This window comes from Bicyclus anynana, chromosome 26 (genome assembly GCF_947172395.1).
Source record: "Bicyclus anynana chromosome 26, ilBicAnyn1.1, whole genome shotgun sequence".
NCBI lineage: Eukaryota > Metazoa > Arthropoda > Insecta > Lepidoptera > Nymphalidae > Bicyclus > Bicyclus anynana.
The window spans coordinates 7,636,611-7,661,061 of record NC_069108.1 but is presented as its reverse complement, the minus strand read 5'-3'; the positions used below and the strand labels follow the sequence as shown (position 1 = coordinate 7,661,061).

At 42.3% G+C, this 24,451-nt stretch overlaps 2 protein-coding genes across 2 annotated transcripts in view; one reads left to right on the top strand and one right to left on the bottom strand.

Annotated features, from left to right (window-relative positions):
- The window catches only part of LOC112055983 (trichohyalin), a 489,894-nt gene that overhangs the window by 276,243 nt on the left and 189,200 nt on the right, over positions 1-24,451 (top strand). The gene's annotated exons all lie outside the window — the stretch shown is intronic.
- Positions 1-24,451, bottom strand: part of LOC112045821 (spectrin beta chain, non-erythrocytic 5) — a 132,761-nt gene that overhangs the window by 29,083 nt on the left and 79,227 nt on the right. Inside the window, exons 64-70 of the mRNA XM_052889811.1 lie at positions 9,523-9,697; positions 8,519-8,698; positions 7,358-7,482; positions 5,650-5,789; positions 4,496-4,644; positions 2,201-2,382; positions 311-472 (exon numbers count right to left, since the gene is read on the bottom strand). Of these exons, the coding sequence (XP_052745771.1) occupies positions 311-472; positions 2,201-2,382; positions 4,496-4,644; positions 5,650-5,789; positions 7,358-7,482; positions 8,519-8,698; positions 9,523-9,697 (1,113 nt within the window). The remainder of the gene's footprint in view (positions 1-310; positions 473-2,200; positions 2,383-4,495; positions 4,645-5,649; positions 5,790-7,357; positions 7,483-8,518; positions 8,699-9,522; positions 9,698-24,451) is intronic.

The window sequence follows — 24,451 nt, the reverse complement described above, 5'->3', positions numbered from 1 at the left end:
TTTCCACTACCATAAAATGATGGTACAGCCACTATCGCTTGTGCAAGTTACGTTACAGCTCAACCTAAGAATCAAATACAGGAGTTTAAGAAACGAAGCCAAGTATAGCTTGGCAAATTTGTTCGTAACATTCCCAATGGTAAGCGCGGGCCGGGATGGGGATAGCGATAGCGCACACGACTTTATACCCGCGCAGTGCTTCCCTCTGCCCCGCACGCACGATTTCATTTCACACCCGCACAGCCCTTGCCTCCTCTCATCGCCCTCATATCATGGGAGTGCCATAAATTTGCCAATCTATAACACTCACATGAGCTCCTGGTACTTGTCGAAGTACGCCTGCAGCTGGTCGGCGAGCTCCAGCTGGTGCTCATTGTGGGCGGCGCGCTCCTCCAGCGCCGCCAGCGACTCCGTCACGTCCTCCAACTTGGCCAGTACGTGCTCCTTAGCGTCAGGGAACGCTCCGCCCAATCTGATGGTAAAACAAAGGTTGCGTTGAACATCTATACTAGTATTATAAAGCTGAAGAGTTTGTTTAGTTGAACGCGCTAATCTCAGGAACTACTGGTCCGATTTGTAAAATTCTTTCAGTGTTAGATAGCCCATTTATTGAGGATGGCTATAGGCTATATATTATCCCCGTATTCCTACGGGAACGGGCACCACGCGGGTGCAAGCGCGCGGCGTCAGCTAGTTTTGAATAAATCACAGAATATTGAAAAATATAGTAAAAATTAACCCTATTGTTGAATATGTCAGCACGTGTGAGTCATTAGATTGGTCGATTTGTGTCGGCATATCAGCTGAGATAGTACGAAGTGTTCCAGGAGTTAGGTGGGGAGTAGTATGAGGCCGAGTGCTGGCAATATAGGCGATTAGCTCATTCTTGTCGTGGTGTTCGATCCGTCCTCACCTTTTGTTGGATAACCCTTAACTAGTTTTAAAAGACGTCCTTAACCCTACCCATTGGTCACAAGTGCGGGACTTCGCTAAAGATTATTCTCGAGGGTTTATTGCCATTATTGGTGGGAATTGTTAGACCTGATAAACTTTTATTCGTGTTTTGCTCTTTAAATCCACTTCTAATGTCAACTTTTCCGACAAATGCGTATATATCACATTTGCTTGTCATTTATTAAGGTAAGTTTTAGTATATAAGAGGAAGTCTGAAGGTGGCGCCAGTGACAGAAAAATTGAGGAGTAGAAGGTTAGCTTGTTATGGAGACGTAATGCGTAGGGAGGAAAGTCATATTACTAGAAAAATGTTGAATGTGCAAGTGGAAGGACGTAAGAGGAAGGCCAAAGAAGAGATGGTTGGATTGTGTGAAAGAGGACATGTGTGTAAAAGGAGTGGATGATGAGTTGAAGAGTAATAGAGACGAATGGAAAAGATTGACACATTTTTCCGACCCCACTTATAAGTGGAATAAGGGTAAGGAGATGATGATGATGATGATGATGATGATGAAGGTAAGTTTTTGATGTAAGCAAATAATTAGGTATAGCTTGGGCTGAAAGTGCTTCTTCGTTTAGCATTTTGGACAAACGACCAACAACAAGCAAATAAGTAGGCATAGTTCTCTAGCTTCGGCATCACGTGCTTCATCATCCGGGAATTTAGGCATTTTGAGCAAACGACAGAATATTTTAACCAATGCCAGATTAAAGTAAATTAATGCCTTATGCAACCTTCCCCCTATTGTCAAGTAGATTTTTTGGTTAAAAGGAATTAATTAAAAAAATAATATCCCCTGCTAGATGGAGTCGGCACAACATGACTTAACGCTTGTGGACTTTCCGGAGGATTATTAACTTTTTTTTCTCGACCGTCGCCGGTGCTCCACAGACGGGATGCTGTAAGGCACAGGAGTGACAACGAACGAATGACGGCCTCCGTGGCGCAGTGGTATGCGCGGTGGATTTACAAAACGGAGGTCCTGGGTTCGATCCCCGGCTGGCCAGATTGAGGTTTTCTTAATTTGTCCAGGTCTGGCTGGTGGGAGGCTTCGGCCGTGGCTAGCAAAGACGTACCGCCAAGCGATTTAGCGATTCGGCACGATGTCGTGTAGAAACCGCAAGGGGTGTGGATTTTCATCCTCCTCCTAACAAGTTAGCCCGTTTCCATCTTAGACTGAATCATTACTTACCATCAAGTGAGATTGTAGTCAAGGGCTAACTTGTAGACAATAAAAAAAAAAACCTCTCGGCCTCCTGCGTGAGGTGCTGGTGCTGGTCGCGGATGGCGCGCAGGTCGGCCCGCAGCGCGCGCAGCTGGTGCAGCGCTCGCAGCAGCTGCAGCGCCGCCTCCTTCTCCGCCACCCACGCCAGCGTCTCCTCCGCCGCGCGGTCGAACTCGTGCACCTGCCGCGCACCGGCCAGCGCCTGACAGAAATAAGACAACTTGTGTAAACTTACACAGAAACAATCCCAAATTACCTAGAAAATTATACTAAAGCCTTTCTTGATGAATACTGTTTATAAATGAGAATCAGAAATAAGGAGATCCGCAGAAGAACCAAAGTCACCGACATAGCTCAACGAGTTGCGAAGCTGAAGTGGCAATGGGCGGGGCACATAGTTCGAAGAGCCGATGGACGTTGGGGTCCCAAAGTGCTGGAATGGCGACCCCGCACTAGTAAGCGCAGTGTTGGCCGACCCCCCACCAGGTGGACTGACGACATCAAGCGAGTCGCAGACATTCGCTGGATGCAGGCGGCTCAGTATCGTGATGTTTGGAAGTCCCTACAAAAGGCCTATGTCCTGCAGGGGACTCCATCGGCTGATATGATGATGATGATGATGATGATGACTGTTTACAAACAAAGTAGAAATGAAGGTAGAATATGCATGTCGGCGTAGTACCCGTTCCTGTGATAATACGAAGATAAAATATATAGCCTATGACACTCACGAATAACGTAGCTTTCTAATGGTACAGGAATTTTCAAAATGGGTTTAGTAGATCCAGAGATTACCCCCTACAACATCACAAACTTTTCCCATTTATAATATATCCACAAAATTTGATAAAAAGCGAGTGAAAAGTAAGAGAAATAAAAAGAGAGTAAAACACAACGGAACAAAAACATCATTCAAAAATAAAAAATAAAGCGCCATCTATGAGCCTCAGGCATAACTGCATCGCAACAAGATCTTGAAGTGTACAAAAAGGATTGTTTCAAAGTTCTCTAACAACGCCATCTACTGGTAGTTTTAAACAATAAACACTGTTTAACTATGCCTGTAGATGGCAGCACGCATCGTCCGACTGAAATTGTTGTAACGCATTCATCAACTTATTCCTCAAGCGTGCAGAAAATAGTTTTACTTTATTTATCTGAAGTTCCCAAATAATATGCTGTACATTCTTTCAATGAACCCTCAGAGCGGGGGCACACATTGCGGTCTCGCTGCGTCGTCTTACATAAAATATCTGTCACACGTCACACAACGCGCTCCGGCGCCGCACCAGACTCGCAACCACTGAGACGAAGCGGGGAGGGGTGAATGCGACGTCGGAGCGGCACCGCTCAGTTGTCACAACATTACTTTATTAACAGACTGTCCAACGCTGCCACGGCGCTGTTGCGTCATAACAACGTTGCGGCGCCGCACCGCTCGTGTGCTCACTGATGCGGTGAAATCTTTGCGATGCGGCGCCGCAACGCATCGTGTGCCCCCGCTCTGAGGCTTCATTGAAATATACAGCATATTATTTGGGAACTTCAGATAAATAAAGTAAAAATACTTTCTGCACGCTTGACTTGAGGAGCAAGTTGATGAATGCGTTACGAAAATTTCAATCGGGCGATGCGTGCTGCCATCTACAGGCACAGTGAAAAAGTGGTTATTTTTTTAACGACCAATAGATGGCGTTCTTAGAGAACTTTGAAACAAACCCTTTTTGTACACTTCAACCTGTTGCCATGTAGATGCCTCAGGCTCATAAAGCGGTCATTGTCGTAGCCACTCCTGATACAGTCTTTCCCGACTAGTTGGGAATAAAAAAATAAATCATATTGCTAGGTCTATAAGGTTCACAATGACTTGTTTTCAAGTGTAAACAAAACATGACAGAAAAAATATGAATGATGAATGAATGATATTTCATTCATGAAGATTATGTTTAACATGATGGTACATTTATATAATTGAGCCTTTATACATATTACCATAACTGGTGTATGAATTATCTTAAATAATGAAATACAATTGAACGAAGAAAAAAAAAAAAAAACTAAATTAATACAATGTCACAATTACAAAATAATAAGTAAGAAAATGTCCATATCCATAAAATAATCTTGAATGTCATAATAACTTTTTTTTAATAATAAATTATAAATTTTACATTTAAATATTGACCAGGGCTTCTCTTTTAGACAATGAGGAAGTTTATTATATATTTTTATTGCCATACAAAAATAAATTTTGGCATATATTGTCAATCTTGTGGGGGGTCTAAAAAAAATATTTTTGCAATTTAAAATAGTACCTCTTGTCTCGCTATGGCCAGCTCTTTGAGGTCGTCCCACAGTCCGCGGATGTCTTCTATCCTCTGCTTCACTTTGTCAGCTTCGGGCGTGTTCTCTTCTAGAAGCACGTTGCCTGCTTCGCAGACCGCTTCTATTCGGCCCTCGTTGGCTGGAAACATTTGAGACACTTTGTGGTGAACCAAGGAGTTTGCATTCCGTAGGACTGGCTGTTTCATAACGACCAAAGAATATATTACTCCAAGGAGAAGAAGTGAAGGTACATACACGAAAACGTTGGACATAACAGCGCTACTAGTTCCGCAAACGCAATATTTTAGAACTAAAACAGCGGCAATTTTAAATGGATTTATGATTTTAATATTTTTTTTCATCGAGGTTTGGTAAAACACTTAAATTAGTTGTTTAAAAAAAAAAATTTTTTTTTGGCACCGTTACCCCCGGGCTCGAACTCATGATTATTTTAAGGTATCTAAGGTTCACACCACTCGACCAACTAACTATGTAGGATGTGGTTGAAATTTACATATTGTACCTACTCATTTATGTTGTACTGAAGTTTCAGCCCCTTGATAGAGACTTCCAAACATAGAACGCGATCTGTCTGTCTGCACATCAAACGCAGAAGACAATTCGGCCGGGCATTACCAACTCAGATCTTCTTACAAGCCGTTGTTCGAACAACAGCCTGGGTATACCGCCTCCAGTTCCTAAGATTAGCGCGTTCAATCAAACAAACAAATTCTTTAGCTTTATAATATTACTATAGATTAATTTGAGACACTGTACACCTCAATAATGAAAACGGAACATACGAAAGTAGTTACAAGTAGTTACATGACCAAAGTCACAGACATAGCTCGAAGTGCTGCGAAGCTTAAGTGGCAATGGGCGGGGCACTTAGTTCGAAGAGCCGATGGACGTTAGGGTTCCAAAGTGCTGGAATGGCGACCCCGCACTAGTAAGCGCAGTGTTGGCCGACCCCCCACCAGGTGACTGACGACATCAAGCGAGACGCAGACATTCGCTGGATGCAGGCGGCTCAGTATCGTAATGTTTGGAAGTCCCTACAAAAGGCCTATGTCCTGCAGTGGACTCCATCGGCTGATATGATGATGAAGATGATGATGAGTTACATGAAAGCGTGATCACTCACCATGTAATTGCGTGAGGAAGTTGTCGAAGGCCTGCTGGAGAGTCTCCACGTGCTCGACGTCGAGCCCGTACTCCTCGCTGGCCGCTGTGGCCATCTGCTCGCTTATCCACTCCTGAGCCTCTTCGCACTCTTGGACGAACCTGGATTGAAAAAACACACCAATATGTTGAATACCAATTGAACACACCAATATTGTGTTTTATATGAAGAATTCTGTATAAACACATTTTTATTATGTGTGCCATTAACAACCCATATTAGATTTACTGTTGAGCACGAGTCTCCCCTTAGGAGAATATCACTTGTCTCAAACTGCGAGCGAATGAAAAACATCGTGAGGAAATACCAGCATACCAGACATTTTTTTCAGTTCTTTACATATGTGAACTCTGCCAATCTGCATTGGGCCAGCGTGGTGGACTATTGGCCTAACCCCTCTCATTCTGAGAGGAGACTCGAGCTCAACAGTGGACCGAATATGGGTTGTCAATGATGATACGGATCTTTAGGTTTGGTAGTTTTGCATGAAGCGCACGCAACTGCCTGGTGAGCATCTTAGGCCTAAGAATATTTGCCTTATTTTTAAAAATCCCAACTAGTCGGGAAAGACTGTACTAGGAGTGGGTACGACAATAGACCAACGAGGCGGGGATCGAACCACCACCCGAGCTTTTGAGGCTCTTGGAGGCTCTTTTCTAGTGCTGTAAAAACCATAGTGTACAAACCGAAAAGGGGGTGTCATGGATTTCATCCTATTCCTACATATATACAAGTTAGCCTTTCATCTTAGATTGCATCACTTACCATCATGTGAGATTGTAGTCAAGGGCTAACTTGTAAAGATTTTTTTTTTATTTTTATTCTTTACAAGTTAGCCCTTGACTACAATCTCACCTGATAGTAAGTGATGATGCAGTCTAAGATGGAAGCGGGCTAACTTGTTAGGAGGAGGATGAAAATCCACACCCCGTTTGGTCTTTATCGGTAGGGTGGTAACTAGCCACGGTCGCAGCCTCCCACCAGCCAGACCTGGACCAATTAAGAAAATCTCAATCGGCCCAGCCGGGGATCGAACCCAGAACCTCCGTCTTGTAAATCCATCGCGCATACCACTGCGCCACGGACGCCGTCAAAATCCTTAAGGTTGAATTTGCTCTGAATTTGGGATTTTATTGAATATTGAAATATATTTAAAGGCACTTATGTATAATTTTCTTTACTAATAATTCTAAAAAAGCAAAATTGGCCATTTCTTAAGTGAAATTTTCTATATGATTGTGCGTCCAATTATTATTAAGAGGTTGCTTGGCTGATGAAATCATATTTTTTGTTGAAAATCAAATGCAATAATGATTTCGCAGAGCCGTGATAGCCCAGTGGATATGACCTCTGCCTCCGATTCCGGAGGGTGTAGGTTCGAATCCGGTCCGGGACATGCACCTCCAACTTTTCAGTTGTGTGCATTTTAAGAAATTAAAATATCACGTGTCTCAAACGGTGAAGGAAACCATCGTGAGGAAACCTGCACACCAGAGAATTATCTTCATTCTCTGCGTGTGTGAAGTCTGCCAATCCGCATTGGGCCAGCGTGGTGGAGTATTGGCCTAACCCCTCTCATTCTGAGAGGAGACTCGAGCTCAGCAGTGAGCCGAATATGGGTTGATGACGACGAATGATTCCCCATCGTGTTAAGTGTTGGAGTACTCACTTGAAGTACTTCAAGCTCTGCTGCAGCCGCTGCTGGCGCTTGGCTGACAGCAGTTTCATCTCTTCGTACGAGATCTTCAGCTCGCCCAGCTTCTTGCTTACTTGCTCGTCCTCTGACGCGCGCTCCTGCGAACAAGACAAACATGTTTAACTGTAGTAAGGTCAACGATCACCAACATTCAGAACTAGCTGACGCTGCACGGTTTCACCCGCGTGGTTCCCGTTCTCGTAGGAATCAGGGCATAATATATAGCCTATAGCATTCCTCAATAAATAGGCTACCCAACACTGAAAGAATTTTTCAAATCGGACCAGTAGTTCCTGAGATTAGCGCGTTCAACCAAACAAACTCTTCAGCTTTATGATATTAGTATAGATACATAGACGTACAATAATAATAATAATAAAGATCTTTTATTTTCTCCTCGTAACACTTACAATAACTTAAATCTAGTGTTATTATATTTAATATTTACATTAGGTATGTTAAAAATAGTTGTTTTTTATATCACTTTTTAAATTACAAGGATCCCTCATATTGTATAGACGTACAATAAGCACACCAAAAACAGACATTTTTGCCAGTTGAGTATTTATTTAAATTTTTATTTTAGGTATTTCTTTTTTTTTCTCTTTCATTTTTTTCTCTTTCATTTTTTTCTTTTCATTGTATAAATTTAGTACTCTTGATAAACAATTTTCTTTGAAATATTTTTAGTCAGCCCCATCTACATTTTATAAAATTACTTGTGGATGTGATTACTTCCATCGTAAATTACAAATATTTTTGTTATTTATATTTCATATCAATAAAACATGTCACAATTAATGTAAGGAAGCTCTAAAATGTATGAATTTTCATCTAAATACGATAAAAGGTTTTTAATTAATCTTCAAATTTGATAATTCTATTTATTTTAAAACAAAAATTGCCACAATCTTTGTTTTTATGTATGAATTAGTTGATATTGATCCTTTTTACCCGAATTTCTCATAATAAAAATCTATATATTCAAATCTACTCATCGTCCCCATTGCTGTTGGTTTGTCTCGCTAAAATTCGAAAGGCTGGAGTCGGTTTAGCGGGCAGTTTTTCTATATGAGCACCCCACTGAAGTTTACAATCCAAGGTCACTCCCAGCGCCTAAATGTGTCAGGGTACCTGCAGAGCCTTGTCCAGCTTGGTCAGGGTGGGCAGGAAGGCTGTCAGCTCCCGCTGCAGCGCTTCCAGCCGCCGCATGAGCGCCAGCACAGACTCCTCGTCGCGACCAGCCTCCGCGCCTGTTAGAGCCACGCGTCGCTCCGCGAGCCATGCTTCCGCCTCCCAGATCTCGTTTAACAACTGTTGAAGATATTCAGCACGTCATATACAAGTTTTTAGTAAGGAACATGAATGATTGTAATACCCAAAGATTCAGAGAACACATATTTAAAGTAATTCTAGAGGATATCCTGTTAGGCTGTTGCAAGAATTGCAAGCAGACGAACGAGTGAAGTGTCCAAATCGTTAATGATAGAATCCTTTGCTACTTTGCTTTTCAACTGTGGTTATAGCTACAGCAACGCTCGTTCGAGCCCCCGAGCTCATTGCTTGTGGAATAATAAAGCCTGCTGAGATAGAATCCTTCGCTACTTTCTACTCTAAAGTAGACTAACTAACATGATTCAAATATTTAATCATGTTAGTAATATCTGCTTCTCGAGCAACGTGCGCAGCGCGAGGCGCAGGTCCCGGGAGCGAGCCTCTAGCTCACTGCTGGCGAAGTGCCCGCGTCGTCTATCGTAGAATCCTTTGCTACTTTGGGATTCAACTGTTATACCGGCAGCAGCTCGCAGTGCTCCCTCAGCGCCGCGGTGCGAGCGGTGGCGCGCTCGATAAGCGTGCGCAGTGCTAGCCACAGATCCTGGGAGCGTGCCTCTAGTTCACCGCTGGCGAAGTGTCCGCGTCGTCTATCGTAGAATCCTTTGCTACTTTGGGATTCAACTGTTATACCTGCAGTAGCTCGCAGCGCTCCCTTAGCGCCGCGGTGCGAGCGGCGGCGCGCTCGAGCAGCGTACGCAGCGCGAGGCGCAGGTCCCGGGAGCGTTCCTATAAGTCACCGCTGGCGAAGTGTCCGCATCGTCTATCGTAGAATCCTTTGCTACTTTGGGATTCAACTGTTGTACCTGCAGCAGCTCGCAGCGCTCCCTCAGCGCCGCGGTGCGGGCGGCGGCGCGCTCGAGCAGCGTGCGCAGCGCGAGGCGCAGGTCCCGGGAGCGTGCCTCTAGCTCACCGCTGGCGAAGTGCCCGCGTCTGCTAAGCGCAGCCGCGCGCGTGCATACAGCGTTTATTGTCGACTCTCTGAAAAAAAAAAGCAATACACGATTTCAATCGCTACCCTCTGTTATTAATTTCACTCAGTGAAATAGTGGTTTTGAAATTTCGCCAGAAGTAGTGAACAAGTCTCCTGGCACGGCAGTACAGTATCCAAAGCATCTCGTATTTTGCTGAGCCGTCAAAAAGGTGACAGCAGTACTCCATGCTCGACCGGACTTGGGCCTGATACAGAGTAAGCAATCGATGTGAGGTGAGTTACTGCTTCATCTTATAGAGTTTACCAAGTTTTTTGACTGCAGTCTAGACTTAACATCTTGAAGTTGATGTTAGTCGAAATATCGATGCCCAGGAGACTGCTGTAATCATTGATAGGGACGGATACATTTCTTGGATAGAAGCAGGCGTTACTTTGCGGAAGTTCATCATGATTATATAATGCAATTGCAATTGCAAAGTCAACTTTGCAATTGCAAGTTGTAGAGTCAACATCTCCTGAGGATGCTCCGGTTTCGGGGTGAAACGTACGTAGAGAGTATTTTGTCAGACCTGGGTGACGTTGTCGCATGGGTTCGCCGAATTTTCGCGGATGATAGCAAAATAAATAAATCATTATATAATCAGGATACATTTCTGTAAAAGAAGTTGTGAATAGATTAGGATTTCGTTTTGCTGTAGGGCAGAGTTCAAACAAACAAACCTCGCCTCGCCTCTTTGTGTTCGCTTGTTTTAGTTTTACCGACAAAAAGATAAATATGGACAAAAACAAAAAATACTGGTGATACCTGGCGATGATCTCCGCTTCGAGCGCGAGGTGCTTCTTGAGCAGCGCCTGCGCTTCGGGCAGCGAAGCACCCGCCTCGTCCGAGCACACCGTCGCTTCGCGTTCCTTGAGCCTGCAATTCATGTATTCATTAATTTAATGACTATAATAGTAAATAAGAATAAATCCTCATTTTGTTATCCCCAAGTCCCCAAGATAGGCGAAGTTATAGATAACCAACATGACAACTGAAAAATAAATTTTCGAATACTACAATATGGGTATCAAGTTAAAATATGCCATTTTAATTTCATGACCATGTTGGAAAAAAAGAAATGTATGCGTCTAGGAACGCTCGACAGAAGTAATAACTTAAACCTGCTGCCGTATGCGTTAGAGAAAAGGAATCCAGACAGAGCAGCGCCGTAACGCGTTACGTTACGAAACCCTCCCTTATGAAGTTACCACTAAAAAACGTTATTTTGTATTGAAGTGCACGCCTTTGCGTGCTACCTTGTAGCTACTATACTATCTGCGATTGTTGTTTGTTTTATTCTCTACAAGTTAACCCTTGACTACAATATCACCTGATGGTAAGTGATGATGCAATCTAAGATGAAAGCGAGCTAACTTGAAGGACGATGAAAATCTACACCCTTTTCGGTTACTACACGACATCGTACCGGAACGCTAAATCGCTTGACAGTACGTCTTTTGCCGGTAGAGTGGTAGCCACAGCCGAAGCCTCCCATCAGCTTGCTATAGTTGGGTAAGAAGACACCCTCACCAGCTCAGTTCCTCGTCAGCATCTCTCTCCCAGCGGTGCAGGAGTGCAGCATCCTCCAAGTTGTCGCGCCTGATCTGCATTGGCTCTTGCAGCTGGCGGTACCTGACGATAAAGGTTAGGCAAATGAGTTCAAAATCAAAATCTCGTCATTAAACTTGAAGAGACTTTGACGACGTCATCGCGCCATAGCATCTAGAAAAATTTGCGTCAATTTCATAATTGCACAAATCCAAAAGTTATAAACAACTAGCGGACGCCCGCGACTTCGTCCGCGTGAAACTTGATTTAATCTTTCAACTATCCCTACCCCTACCTATTATTTTTTTATTTTTTTCTGTCAAAAGAACCTTTTCCTGACAAACAAATGACAAACATATCAAAAAAAAAAATTGTGAAATCGGTCCAGCCGTTCACACGCGATGGCGTGATTAAGGGATATATGGATTCATTTATATATATATAGATTATAGATTTTATTTAATTGGGGTATTTAGTAACTGAAATAACTATTGGTATTAGAGAATTTTCCCAATATTATGATTATTAGAGTAGAGATGTAATAACTCGTGAGATTTGATCTTTATTACTAAAAATTCTTTTTTATGTTAAAAGTAGACGTATACGATACTCTGACTATAGGTTAAACTAAACGATCTGCAGGGTTACTAAGGTGTAACACTCAAATAAATAGTCACTATGTCGGAAGTCATCGTAGTTTCACTTTTGCGACCATCTGTTAAAGTAATTTCAATGAAATCACCTTTACTACAGCATTTTACATCAATTAGTAGTATTTTTCTTTGTATTTACGATCACCTAAGTTGACTATAGAGGGCCTAGTGGCAGTTTGATACTGTGACGATCGCATTAACGTAAACGCGAATTTCTAAGAAATTGAAACAGCGCCATCTAGTGGCACTACTGCACAACTGTTTCAATTCCATATAAATTCGCGTTTACGCTAACGCGATAGTAAAAGTATGAAAATATTGAAAACTCCCACTAGGTAACGCAGTAGTATGTACTATACTTATCAGCCATCGTTTTAAAGAACTGTCAACCCAGCAAATGCTCACCGTTTGACAGCCTGGTCAGCTTTGTCCAGTATCTCCTCCGCCATGAAGTGCTTGTTGTCGGCCAGCTGCTGCGCCGTGTCGGCCAGTTGCGTCGCCGCGTCGGCCTTCGCCGCCACCGCCGCCTCCAGCCGCGCGTGCCGCTTCAGCAGCGCTTGCACCGACGACAGGTCCTTGCCTGGTGAGACACGCGTCATCAGGGATTGTGAAAATGCCTTTATTGACATTTGTTTTTCTCATTGTAGGTATTTCATGTCATTGTACGTATCGTAGAGAGGTATTTAGCTATTTATCGTAGCGAATTAGCTAATGAACTTATCCTGTAAGACAAGAGTCATCAGGAATTCAGCTAGTGAACATGTCTAGAAAGATAACTGTAATCAGGGGTTTAGATTGAGAACTTGCCTGGTGAGACACGCGTCATCAGGGATTTAGATAGAGGACTTGCCCGGGGAGACACGCGTCATCAGGGGTTAAGATTGAGAAAATGCCTAGTGAGACACGCATCATCAGGGATATAGATAGAGGACTTGCCTGGGGAGACACGCGTCATCAGGGATTTAGATTGAGAACTTGCTTGGTGAGACACGCGTCATCAGGGATTTAGATAGTGAACGTGCTTGGCAAGACACGCGTCATCAGGGATTTAGATAGTGAACGTGCTTGGCAAGACACGCGTCATCTGGGATTTAGATAGTGAACGTGATTGGCAAGACACGCGTCATCACACGTCATCAGAGATTATATAATAAATATGCCTGGTCATCAGGGGTTTGGATAGTGAATTTGTCGTGCGTCTCGCACGTATTGTGTCAACAGTTATTTAGCTAGTGAACATGCCTGGTGATACAATTGTCAAAGGTTTTATCACTGACTGTACCAATTTATATAAATATTCAAATACATTACCGTGGTCTTCGCTCAGCAGTTGGGACTCCACCTCGTCGAGCCAGGCGGTGAAGTCGTCCAGGCCCCGGAGGTACACTCGTGCCTGGTAGGCCTCCTGGAGACGGTCGCGGCGCAGTTTCGCCGTTGACTGTACCAAAAAGACGATATTAACTTATTGTGAAACATGGCTTAAACTCAATATAACGTCGGAGTATGCGCAGTTTTGAACCCATACGGGCCCTTAGTCATGAATTGGTTCTGGTTTGGATCGTACTGCAAGCACACATAGTATAATTATGCGAATGATAAACGATGATGTAACTTTCTGATAATTTCCCTTATATTGTTGAGGTTTTTAAGTTTATTCGTTACATACAATAATACAGACATACAAATCTTTCCTCATTATAATATTAGTTTATAACACATTTGCTCGTAATCTCTTATTACTTATCACCAATTACAATATCGTAATATATCTAATTACGCACGTGTGCCGTAATGTAATATAAAACCTTTATCGTCCGTCTAAAGACGAACGGTACTTTTTAAAATCTTAGCAAAGAGTTTGTATGTCAGAGAAGTGCTCAATATTTTTATAATTAAAATTAATTTCATGAGATAAAAAAACATTTAAATCTTTCATTTTAATAATTTTGACAATAAATGGCAACCATTTATCTGTATCAAAATAATAACCATTTATCAGAAAATATTAATTTACTTTATTAGTAATACTGGCTGTTTTTGGTGCATTTGTCTAAAAAAAACAACGCTGGTGTGCGCACTTCGCTATCTGTGCAAAAATGACAAGCGTGTCAAAATGTCATCATATGGAAAACTGGCAAAGATGCAAATTCATTTCAGAAAATGTTCAAAGTGTGTTTCCTCGCAAATGTGTTATAAAATGTCGTATGACGTGCGCTTTGTTAATTACAGCCTCTGCTTTGTACTATAGCTCTCGCCTTCGGCTCGAGCTGCATATCATAATGTACTATCATAAAAGTATACATACCATAAGATCCCTCCACAGGTTTTCCAAATCTTCTACATGTCGTGCAATTTCTTGTGACGCGTAATGTTGTGCTTCTGTAAAAGGAAATAGGAATGAAGTTATGGATATGAAGTTTCTGAACATCGTAATATTTATGTTTCTTTATAACAAACTAGATGCCTGAGACTTCATTCTTTACTAGCGGACGCCCGCGACTTCGTCCGCGTGAAACTCGATGTAAACTTTCAACTACCCCTACCCTACCCTACCCCCTACTCTACTCTACCCCTACCCCGTTTTCTAATTATTATTAATATGAACTTTAAACAATAAAGATAAAGCCCAAATGGACTACGATTTGGTTAGAAAACATTTGTATGGGAAAAAGAAAAGGGCTATTTTTATGGTTTTGCCGGCAATTATTCGAATTTTTCTCGCCGTAGAAACCATCCTAGAGCTTCAACTAACATTTTAAAAGAATAATTGGCCAAAATGGTCCAAGCGTTGTTGAGATATGCGCTTACCAACGCATTTTACGATTCATTTTTATATTATAGACAAGTTAGCCCTCGACTACAATCTCGCCTGATGTGATGATGCAATCTAAGATGGAAGCGAGCTAACTTGTTAGGAGGAGGATGAAAATCCACACCCTTTACGCTAAATCGCTTGGCGGTACGTCTTTGTCGGTAGGGTGGTAACTAGCTACGGCCGAAAGCCTCCCACCAGCCAGACCATAAATATTACCATTTATATTTATATCATATATAAAAAAATAAAAATTGTTATAATACTTTTTAAAAAAAATGAAAAAAAAAAAGAGAAAGGATCCATCCTATAAGCTGAAGTAGTTCCACTAACCAATGAGATCCTCTCCCGTAGCAGCGACGTCGTCTATCCGCTTCTTGTTCGCTGCCAACTCAGACTCGAAGGCCGCGTGCTTCTGGATCTTGCTTTGCAGGTTGGACAGCTCTCTGTGGGTTACAAATATCATCATTAATAATTTCTTCTCACTGTTGAACACGAGTCTCCTCTCAGAATGAGAGGGGTTAGGCCAATATAATTAAGAATTAAGAAATTTCGTTTGTTTTTTTAAATTAATGTTTTCCTTCACCGTTTGAGACACGTGATATTTAATTTCTTAAAATGCACACAACTGAAAAGTTGGAGCTGCATGCCCCGGACCGGATTCGAACCCACACCCTCCGGAATTGGAGGCAGAGGTCATATCCACTGGGCTATCACATCTCTCAGTAGTCTAGTTTGTTTATATATAAAAAAAGAAGTTGCAGGATACCCACCTGTAGTTGGTGTCGGTGGCGATCTGCATCTTGAGCTCGATCCACTCGCGCTCGTGCGTCAGGTCGCGCACGAACTGGTGCAGCTGCTTGGACTGCTCCAGCCGCAGCCCGCGCACGCGGCAGCTCTCCTGCAAGTGGAAGTTCAATTACTAACGCCACTGGCAGCGTGACGGTGTCCACGTACGCTGCCTAACAAACAACTGAGGTCGTGTCATCAATTACCCTCTTATTTATAGAAACACTGGGTAGCTCCCCTCCACATAAACATAAATAATTAATGTTAATACCACCCGCAATCGAAGAACTTGTGACATTTTTTTTTAATTCTTTACAAGTCAGCCATTGACTACAATCTCACCTTATGGTAAGTAATGATACAATTACCACCTAATGGCTAGTTACCACCCTACTGGCAAAGACGTACCGCAAAGCGATTTAGCGTTCCGGTACAATGCCGTGTAGAAACCGAAAGGGGTGTGGATTTTCATCCTCCTCCTAACAAGTTAGCCCGCTTCCATCTTAGACTGCATCATTACTTATCATCAGGTGAGATTGTAGTCAAACACTAACTTGTAAAGAATAAAAAAAAAAAAGAAAAAAATAAATAAAAAAATGGGCTAACTTAGGAGGAGGATGAAAATCCACTGTCTCAACCCATCTCTTTCGTACCAACGCAATGAAAGAGATAGCTGTATTTCTGGTCGCACCGCCTATTTGTTTATATTTCACGAGATTATCTCGTCGATCGCATGTTAGCACCACTCACATTCTTGCTTAAAGGAGAGGGGATATGAAGCTTTAACCCACCACGTTCCAATGAAAGTCGGCAAACATGTCGATCATTATCGACATTTCAAAATGTCAAAACTCAAAATTCATTTATTTCAATTAGACTTAGTTTACAAGCACTTTTAAAGACGACAGGTAATGCTATTATATAATGTTAATAATTAGACGAAAACTTAAAATTAAACGAGGATTCCTGTTGGCTAAATACGTAGGAACAATGTTAAATTGTTGTCTTGTCTATGTCACTTTCTCTTTGTTCCCAACCTTGTGCGCGTTGTAATGTTTCAAACTTCATTAAATTGTAATAATTGCTTAATATATAACTTTTTCACTAATAAGTATATTATTTCATTTCCTCAATTCCCAATGCTGTGCGCTAAATTCTCTAGCTCTACCACTCTTCCGAATTGAGACTGCAGCAGTTTGGTGAAGTGATCACTTACCTTCAAAGAGTCGGCACGTTTGCTGACGGCGCTCAACCGACGCTGTATGTAGGGCGCGTGGTAGTGCCCACCCGCCACCACGCTCTGTGCGAACTTTTCTAGCTCTACCACTCTTCCTAATTGAGACTCCAGCAGTTTGGTGAACTCTGCGTGCTTCCTTATCAGGGTTTCGACGGCTGGAAACAAAATTTTATACAATTTATGAGACGAATATCTTAGCATTCCATGGATTCACCGTGCAGGTGCCGGGTCCATCGCGTGGTAGAGAGAAAAACACCAAGCAAAATCCAGGACTTGTGACTACTGGATGTAGGGTTAAGGAATATTATAAAGGCGTAAAATTTGTGGTGTTGTAGGGTGGTAATCTCTGGATCCAATAAACCGATTTTAAGAATTCTTTTTCCAATAGAAAGCCACATTATTTGCGAGTGTCATAGACTATGTTGGCCCCCGCATGCCCTCGAAAACGGGATCAACGCGAGTGTAACCATGAGTTAATAATAAGTAAGCTCACCGTCTAAGTTTTCGCCGAGGTCGTCGTTGTTGAGGAAAGCTTCTTTAGCAGCGAGCCAGTCTTCCACCTGTCGAGCCTGCTCCTTGAATAACTGTAGCTCGTGGGCCTGGAAGGGACACAGAGTCGATTATTTCAAGTAAACTTAGATTAAAAACCAGTTCTGATGGCCACTTTCCAGTTCCATCATCAGACTCTGGTTACCATCTAGTATCAAAGTACTCGTCAAGACGAATTAAATGAGCTCAAAGTCGATGGAGTTGCGTCGTTTAATTACGGAGTTCCTATGACCATCTTCCAGCTCCATCATCAGACTCTGGTTACCATCTAGTATCAAACTAGTCATCATGACGAATTAAATGAGCCCAAACTAGATGGACTTGCGTCGTTTAACTACGGAGTTCCTTTGGCCACATCCAGCTCCATCATCAGACTCTGGTTACCATCTAGTACCAAAGTACTCGTCAAGACGAATTAAATGAGCTCAAAGTCGATGGAGTTGCGTCGTTTAATTACGGAGTTCCTATGACCATCTTCCAGCTCCATCATCAGACTCTGGTTACCATCTAGTATCAAACTAGTCATCATGACGAATTAAATGAGCCCAAACTAGATGGACTTGCGTCGTTTAACTACGGAGTTCCTTTGGCCACATCCAGCTCCATCATCAGGCTCTGGTTACCATCTAGTACCAAAGTACTCGTCAAGACGAATTAAATGAGCCCCAAACTCAATGGAGTTGCATAGTTTAATTACGGAGTTCCCATGGCCACCTTCATTCATCTGATCAGTATATATGCATTCAAAATTTCAACTCAATCCGCAACCGCGAAGTGGATCAAACTTAACTTCCAAGATTGATTGATTATAGATCGACAGACAGACAACGGGATACTGAAAGTAAATAAATAATTCCAGCATACCTGTGTGAGATACTGCTTCCTCTGAAGCCAGTCCTGGTCGAGGGTTTGAGACAGCTTCTCCACTCGTTTCATCTTCTCCGGGTCTTGTGCGCCCGCTTCCTTCTGCAGCGAGGCGATGGCTTTTTGACGCCCGTCGATTTCAGCCTGAGATTTGAAAATTAGATATTTTAATTTATTATACATATTGCTTAATTTGAAACTTGTACAAAAGAACTGATTAATCGCAGAGACATCAGGCATACTATTCAGAACCTCAGCACATAATATACATTTTTAATAATAAAGGTCTGTTGCAGGCTCCAGACAGTCTTTAAAGCCGTCGCCAGAAAAGGACAACTCTTAAACTTTAAAAAATATATGCATAGCATTTGCAGCAGCAATCATTTAGTTAATTTGTTTTGCATTGTCACCGTAAAGATAAAACTAGTGAGCTTCGTGCTCTTGTCATCATGATTAGCCTATTTAATCGGTACGTTATATGCTAAGGTCTCCCTTCTTACAGAAGAGTTCTTCTTATTCAACAGGGCTTAAGCGACACCATTATCAAGACACTAACTTGTATCATCATCGTCATTCACACTTGAGCACAAATCTCCTCTAAGAATGTTAGTCCAGCACGCTGGTCCTATGCGGATTGGCAGACTTAACACACCCAGAGAATTAAGAAAATTCTCAGGTATGCAGGTATCCTCACAATGTTAACTTGTAAACCACAAGTAAACCCTTACCTTTTTTATTCCTTACAAGTTAGCCTTTGACTACAATTTCACCTGGTAAGTGATGGTGCAATCTAAGGTGGAAGCGGGCTAACTTGTTAGGAGGGGGATGAAAATCCACACCCCTTTCAGTTACTCTTACCTTCCTTTCATGATGCTGTTCCAATTGCGCCTCAGCGTCAGCCACGCTCTCCGGCTCGGCGCCTTCCATCCGCTTCACCGTCTCCGACACCCACAGCTCCAACTCCTGGAGACCAAATTACTTGTTAATATTTTGCATTGACCTCTTATAATAAAAGGACGCACAATCATGTGGGAAATTTCACTAAAAAACTGGCCAATTTTGCTTTGACAGTTTTAGAATTCTTGGTAAAGAAGACCTTTAAATATAGTCCAATAATCAATAAAATCTCAAATTCAGAGCAAATTCAACCTTAAGAATTGAGTTTGAGGTTGAATTTGCAAATGTGTTTGGCACTTTTTAATAGGAACAACCAACGAATTCAAGCAATTGACAACATCAGTTATAACCAACAGAAAATCTTTTGTTTGAAAAATTCAAATTTCTCCAGAGAAAATCGACCAATTTTCAAGTTATTTACAGCAAACAACGAGGTATTCTCAAGGCCTGCCCAAGGTCAAGGCCAAGACGAAGGATACCTTGAGGTTCTCATCGAACTTGTGCTCGGCGATGGCCTCGTCCAAGACGGCGGTCCTCTGCGCGGACAGCTGCTGCAGCTGCGCCCACGCCTCGTCCAGCTCCGCCAGGCGAGCCTTGATCTGACCAGCATGGTCAGGGTGACTGGGGACATTAACATTTCTATAAGGACAAGTTTGATCCTGCGTATCTGGGGAGATTAGGTAAGACGAATATCTTAGCAAACCATTGATTGTCCATCGCGAGAGAAAAACTCCGAGTCCTGAACTTGTGACTACAGGATGTAGGAAAAAAGAATTCCTTGACGATCGATCAACATTCCTCGTTCACTGCTCGTGTTGTTCTCCCTGCCGCCAAATTTGGTAAGATCCTATTAGAGCAGCTTTGGGTACTCGTTCTAATATAGAACTAGCTGCACTTCTAGAGAGGTCAAGGTCTTTAAGCAAGTTATAAAGCGATTTTGCTGGTAATCCTCTCGCACCTACTTCTACGGCGTACAGACTAACTATATAGCCGCAAATTAGTAAAATATATGAAACAGCTCTCGACAACTCATTTTTAGAGAGCCACTCACGCCAACCAACTAATGGTTGAGGCTTGCAACTATACAGCGCTACATGTCCTAATTTTAATGGTCGCGTATCATTATGCTGAGCTGGGGCCATTTTCTGGGTTATGCCGCACATCGCAGGGTATTGTCCTGGATGACCTGGTGTACTGGAGATATTGTGATGTGTGGCATAATTTCGAAATAAACGCATTTTTTCTTTCTTTCTTACATCCCCAATTGTAGATCTAGACGCCCACAAATGTCCTCTACGATCCTGACGATGACTTTTCCCAGACAACACAAACACAAGCTGCACAGCGTCTTCGCCGGTGAAGTCGATTTCCCCAATATCTAAAGTCACCCGGTCGTGGACTTTTAACTCACGATCTAGGGACTGATACACTCAGGCCAAAACACCCTTCCCGAACAGTCCTCTAAGTTGAGCGAGTCTCAGAGTCGACGTCCTTTGAGAGTCGTTTCGCCTTATTCTGCTTCTACCTTCGGGCCCCATCAGGTCATGTTTCCGTGCTTGCTCAAACCCCCTCGGTGCCGCCGCTGAGGTTCTACGAAAGACCCTACGACACTTATACAATGAGACATAAAAAGATGCAGATTTGCCTGAGACTCAGAGGGTACGTTGTTTTTTATTTTTAACCCACCGACGCAAAAAGAGGAGTGTTACAAGTTTGACGTGTTTGTCTGTCTGTCTGTGGCACCATAGCTCCCGAATGGATTTCAGGATTATTTTATAACATGGACATTTTCCAACTTGTATATTATTTTGTAATTGTGACATTGTATTAATTTAGTTTTATTTTTTTTTCTTCGTTCAAATGTATTTCATTATTTAAGATAATTCATACACCTGTAATGGTAATATGTATAAAGGCTCAATTCTATAGTTATTCATTCATTCAAGTAATAGAGACGAATGGATAAGATTGACATATTTTGCCGACCCCACTTAAGTGGGATAAGGGTAAGGAGATGATGATGACATAAGCTGTGTGGTGAGTCACCTCTTGGCCAGCTCGGCGCCGTCCGCGCCGAGCGCGCGGATGCGGTCGGCGATGGCGGAGGCCTCGGCCGCGCGCGCCTCGTGCCGGCGCCGCAGCTCGTGCGCCGCGCTCAGGTCGCGCCCGCACTCCGCGCGCGCGAACTGCGCCGCCTTCTGCGCCACGCGCTCCGCCGTCTCCGCCACGTCCCTGCCCAATTACAAACGGTTTTTATTTGTATTCTTTACTAGTTATTTATTTATTTATTTAAAGCACGCCAACAATACACATATTAACCATTAAAAACAATACAATATGCCACAAAAAATCTGATATGTATATTAACGCCAGGCGCAGATAACATTTTATATAATTTCATGTCAACACTTTCGTAATAATTATGTCAAAGTTAATAAAAAAAGTATCCTATTACAAAACATTAGCATAAAAAACGGCCTCCGTGGCGCAGTGGTATGCGCGGTGGATTTACAAGACGGAGGTCCTGGGTTAGATCCCCGGCTGGGACGATTGAGATTTTCTTAATTTGTCCAGGTCTGACTGGTGGCTTTGGCCTTGGCTAGTTACCCTACAGACAAAGACGCCAAGCGATTTAGTGTTCCGGTACGATGTCGTGTAGAAACCGAAAGGGGGTGTGAATTTTCATCCTCCTCTAAACAAATTAGCCAGCTTTCATCTTAGACTGCACAATCATTTACCATCAGGTGAGATTATATTCAAGGGCTAACTTGTAAAGAATAAAAAAAAAAAAACAAAAGGGGAGAGCCTTTTGGTTTCTACACATCATCGTACCGGAACACTAAAAGGTTTGGCGGTACGTCTTTGCCGGTAGAGTGGGAACTAGCTTAGCTAAAAAAATGATTTTTAATAATAGACATACGATTACAGAACAGTTAAAAATTCTAATGGTTGTTTATTTTTTTATTTCCTCTGCTGCGTTATCTGCGATCTGTAAAAGAACTATAAGCAGATGTGTTCCATAAACCTTCGTTGTAGTGTCAGTGACCAAAGTTTCGAGTGCCAGATGCAGTGTTACTTTCCAAAATACGAGTACCAGAATCCAATTCAGGGATTCCTTGCAAAGCAAGGTCTATCTAGAAAAATGGAGCGTAATATGCGCGTTGCGTTGTAAAAGAAGAAAGAAAAATATTTTCAAAAAACAAACCTGTTGAAGGAGTGCAGCTGGAGCGCCGCCGTGAGTCTCCCGCGGTAGGCCTGCAGGGCTCCGCTGAGCGCGCGCCACTTGCTGAGGAAGGCGTCCCGGCGCGCCGCCACCGCCTCCGCCTGCTGGGTGGGACCCTGAGGTGGAAGTTAGTTAGTTAAGTTACTTATTTCTGCATATCGTCTCTGAGGAGTAAAAATAGTAGATTGTTATACAAGGGGCTAAAAAGACCCATTATATACGAGGTATTTTTAGGGCCCGAGACGTAAGGCGAGGGCCGCCTAAATAGAAACCGAGTTTATAATGGGTTTAGCCACTCTGCTTTTCACTACGATTGCGAGAAAATAAAATAGTTTAGTACAATATTCAATGATTTATTTTAATTGTGGAGTGAAAAAGTGGAGAAAACAACAACGAATGGATTCACTTACGAAAGGAGTTTTTTAAACTTTACCTCACATAATCATTATTCATCTTCACAGTAGTCGGAAATTATGTTACCGGGTAAAAGCATCTCCCTTAATATCCAAAATTGTAGACTTTGTACATATAATTTTCAATTAAAATAAATCATTGAATATTGTACTAAACTATTTTATTTTCTCGCAATCGTAGTGAAAAGCAGAGTGTAACACGTGGGGCTAAACCCATTATAAACTCGGTTTCTATTTAGGTGGCCCTCGCCTCGTCTTGGGCCCTAAAAATACCTCGTATATAATGGGTCTTTTTGGCCCCATGTATAACAATCTACTATTGTAGGTTTGGGTGTACTCTTCTATAATAAGATCCCCAAGACTGTGATGGACCTGCCAATGCATAGCTTTAAGCAATGTGTTAAAAAACAATTACTTAGTCGAGGGTACTACAACATTGATGAGTTGGAGGCCATTGGATCAGCTTCCACCTTCACACAGGAAATAAAACTATAAGAAATTGTAATTTAATTGTTATCAATTGTAAATTATAATACTGTATGACTTTTTCAAAAGAGCAACTGTTGAGTTTCTTGCCGGTATCTTCTCAGCAGAACCTGCCTTCCGAACCAGTGGTAGAATCTTTACAAATAGTCAACTGACGTGTCGAAAGTGCTTGTAAACTGAGCCTACTTGAAATAAATGATTTTTGATTTGATTTGATTTGATGAAACAATGATACAGCCACGACTGTCAGTCGTAAACCTGAAGTATGAATTACAACCCATATTCGGCTCACTGCTGAGCTTGCGTCTCCTCTCAGAATGAGAGGGGTTAGGCCAATAGTCCACGCTGGCCCAATGCAGATTGGCAGACTTCACACACGCAGAGAATTAAGATAATTCTCGGGTATGCAGGTTTCCTCACGATGTTTTCCTTCACCGATTGATACACGTGATATTTAATTTCTTAAAATGCACACAACTGAAAAGTTGGAGGTGCATGCCCCCGACCGGATTCGAAAACAAACATACCATTACAATTAATTTTTATTTAATTTAATTAATATTGACTTTTTTTTTATTACTCGTTTCTTTCTAAATTGTTTTACGCCAGAAATGGTCGAATGCATAATTAATGAATGATAATTAATGATGAATGCATAATACTATGCATCAAATAAATGAAAAATTAACCCACACACTCCGGAATTTCCGGATTGGCTGGTGGGAGGCTTTGGCCGTGGCTAGTTACCCTACCGACAAAGACGTACCGCCAAGCGATTAAGCGTTCCGGTACGACGTCGTGTAGAAACCGAAAGGGGGATTTCATCCTCCTCCTAACAAGTTAGGCCGATACCATATTAGATTGCATCATCATTTACCATCAGGTGAGATTGTAGTCAAGGGCTAACTTGTAAAGAATAGAAAAAAAAATTGGAGATTGGGTTATCACAGAGCCATGCTACCTGGACACTATCTACTAACCTGCTGCAACAGCTTGTGCGCGAGTCCTTGTATGGTCCGCACGTGTTTGTCGTCCACCTTCATGTCGCTGTCCAAATCGTCCAGCTTACGCAGCAATGCTGTGCAATGCTCGTAGTCGCGGCCCGTCTCGTTCGCTTGCACCTGAGCGAGAGAACGATAGCGTTAATATATGCGTGAGAAAGAGAAATAACGTGATTGCTAATACTTATTCATGATCATTATTTCCCCTATTTCATCACTTTACGAGTTGAATTTTAAAAATTCTTGAATCACATTATATTTCGTATTTTTTAAATGATTTATGAACAAA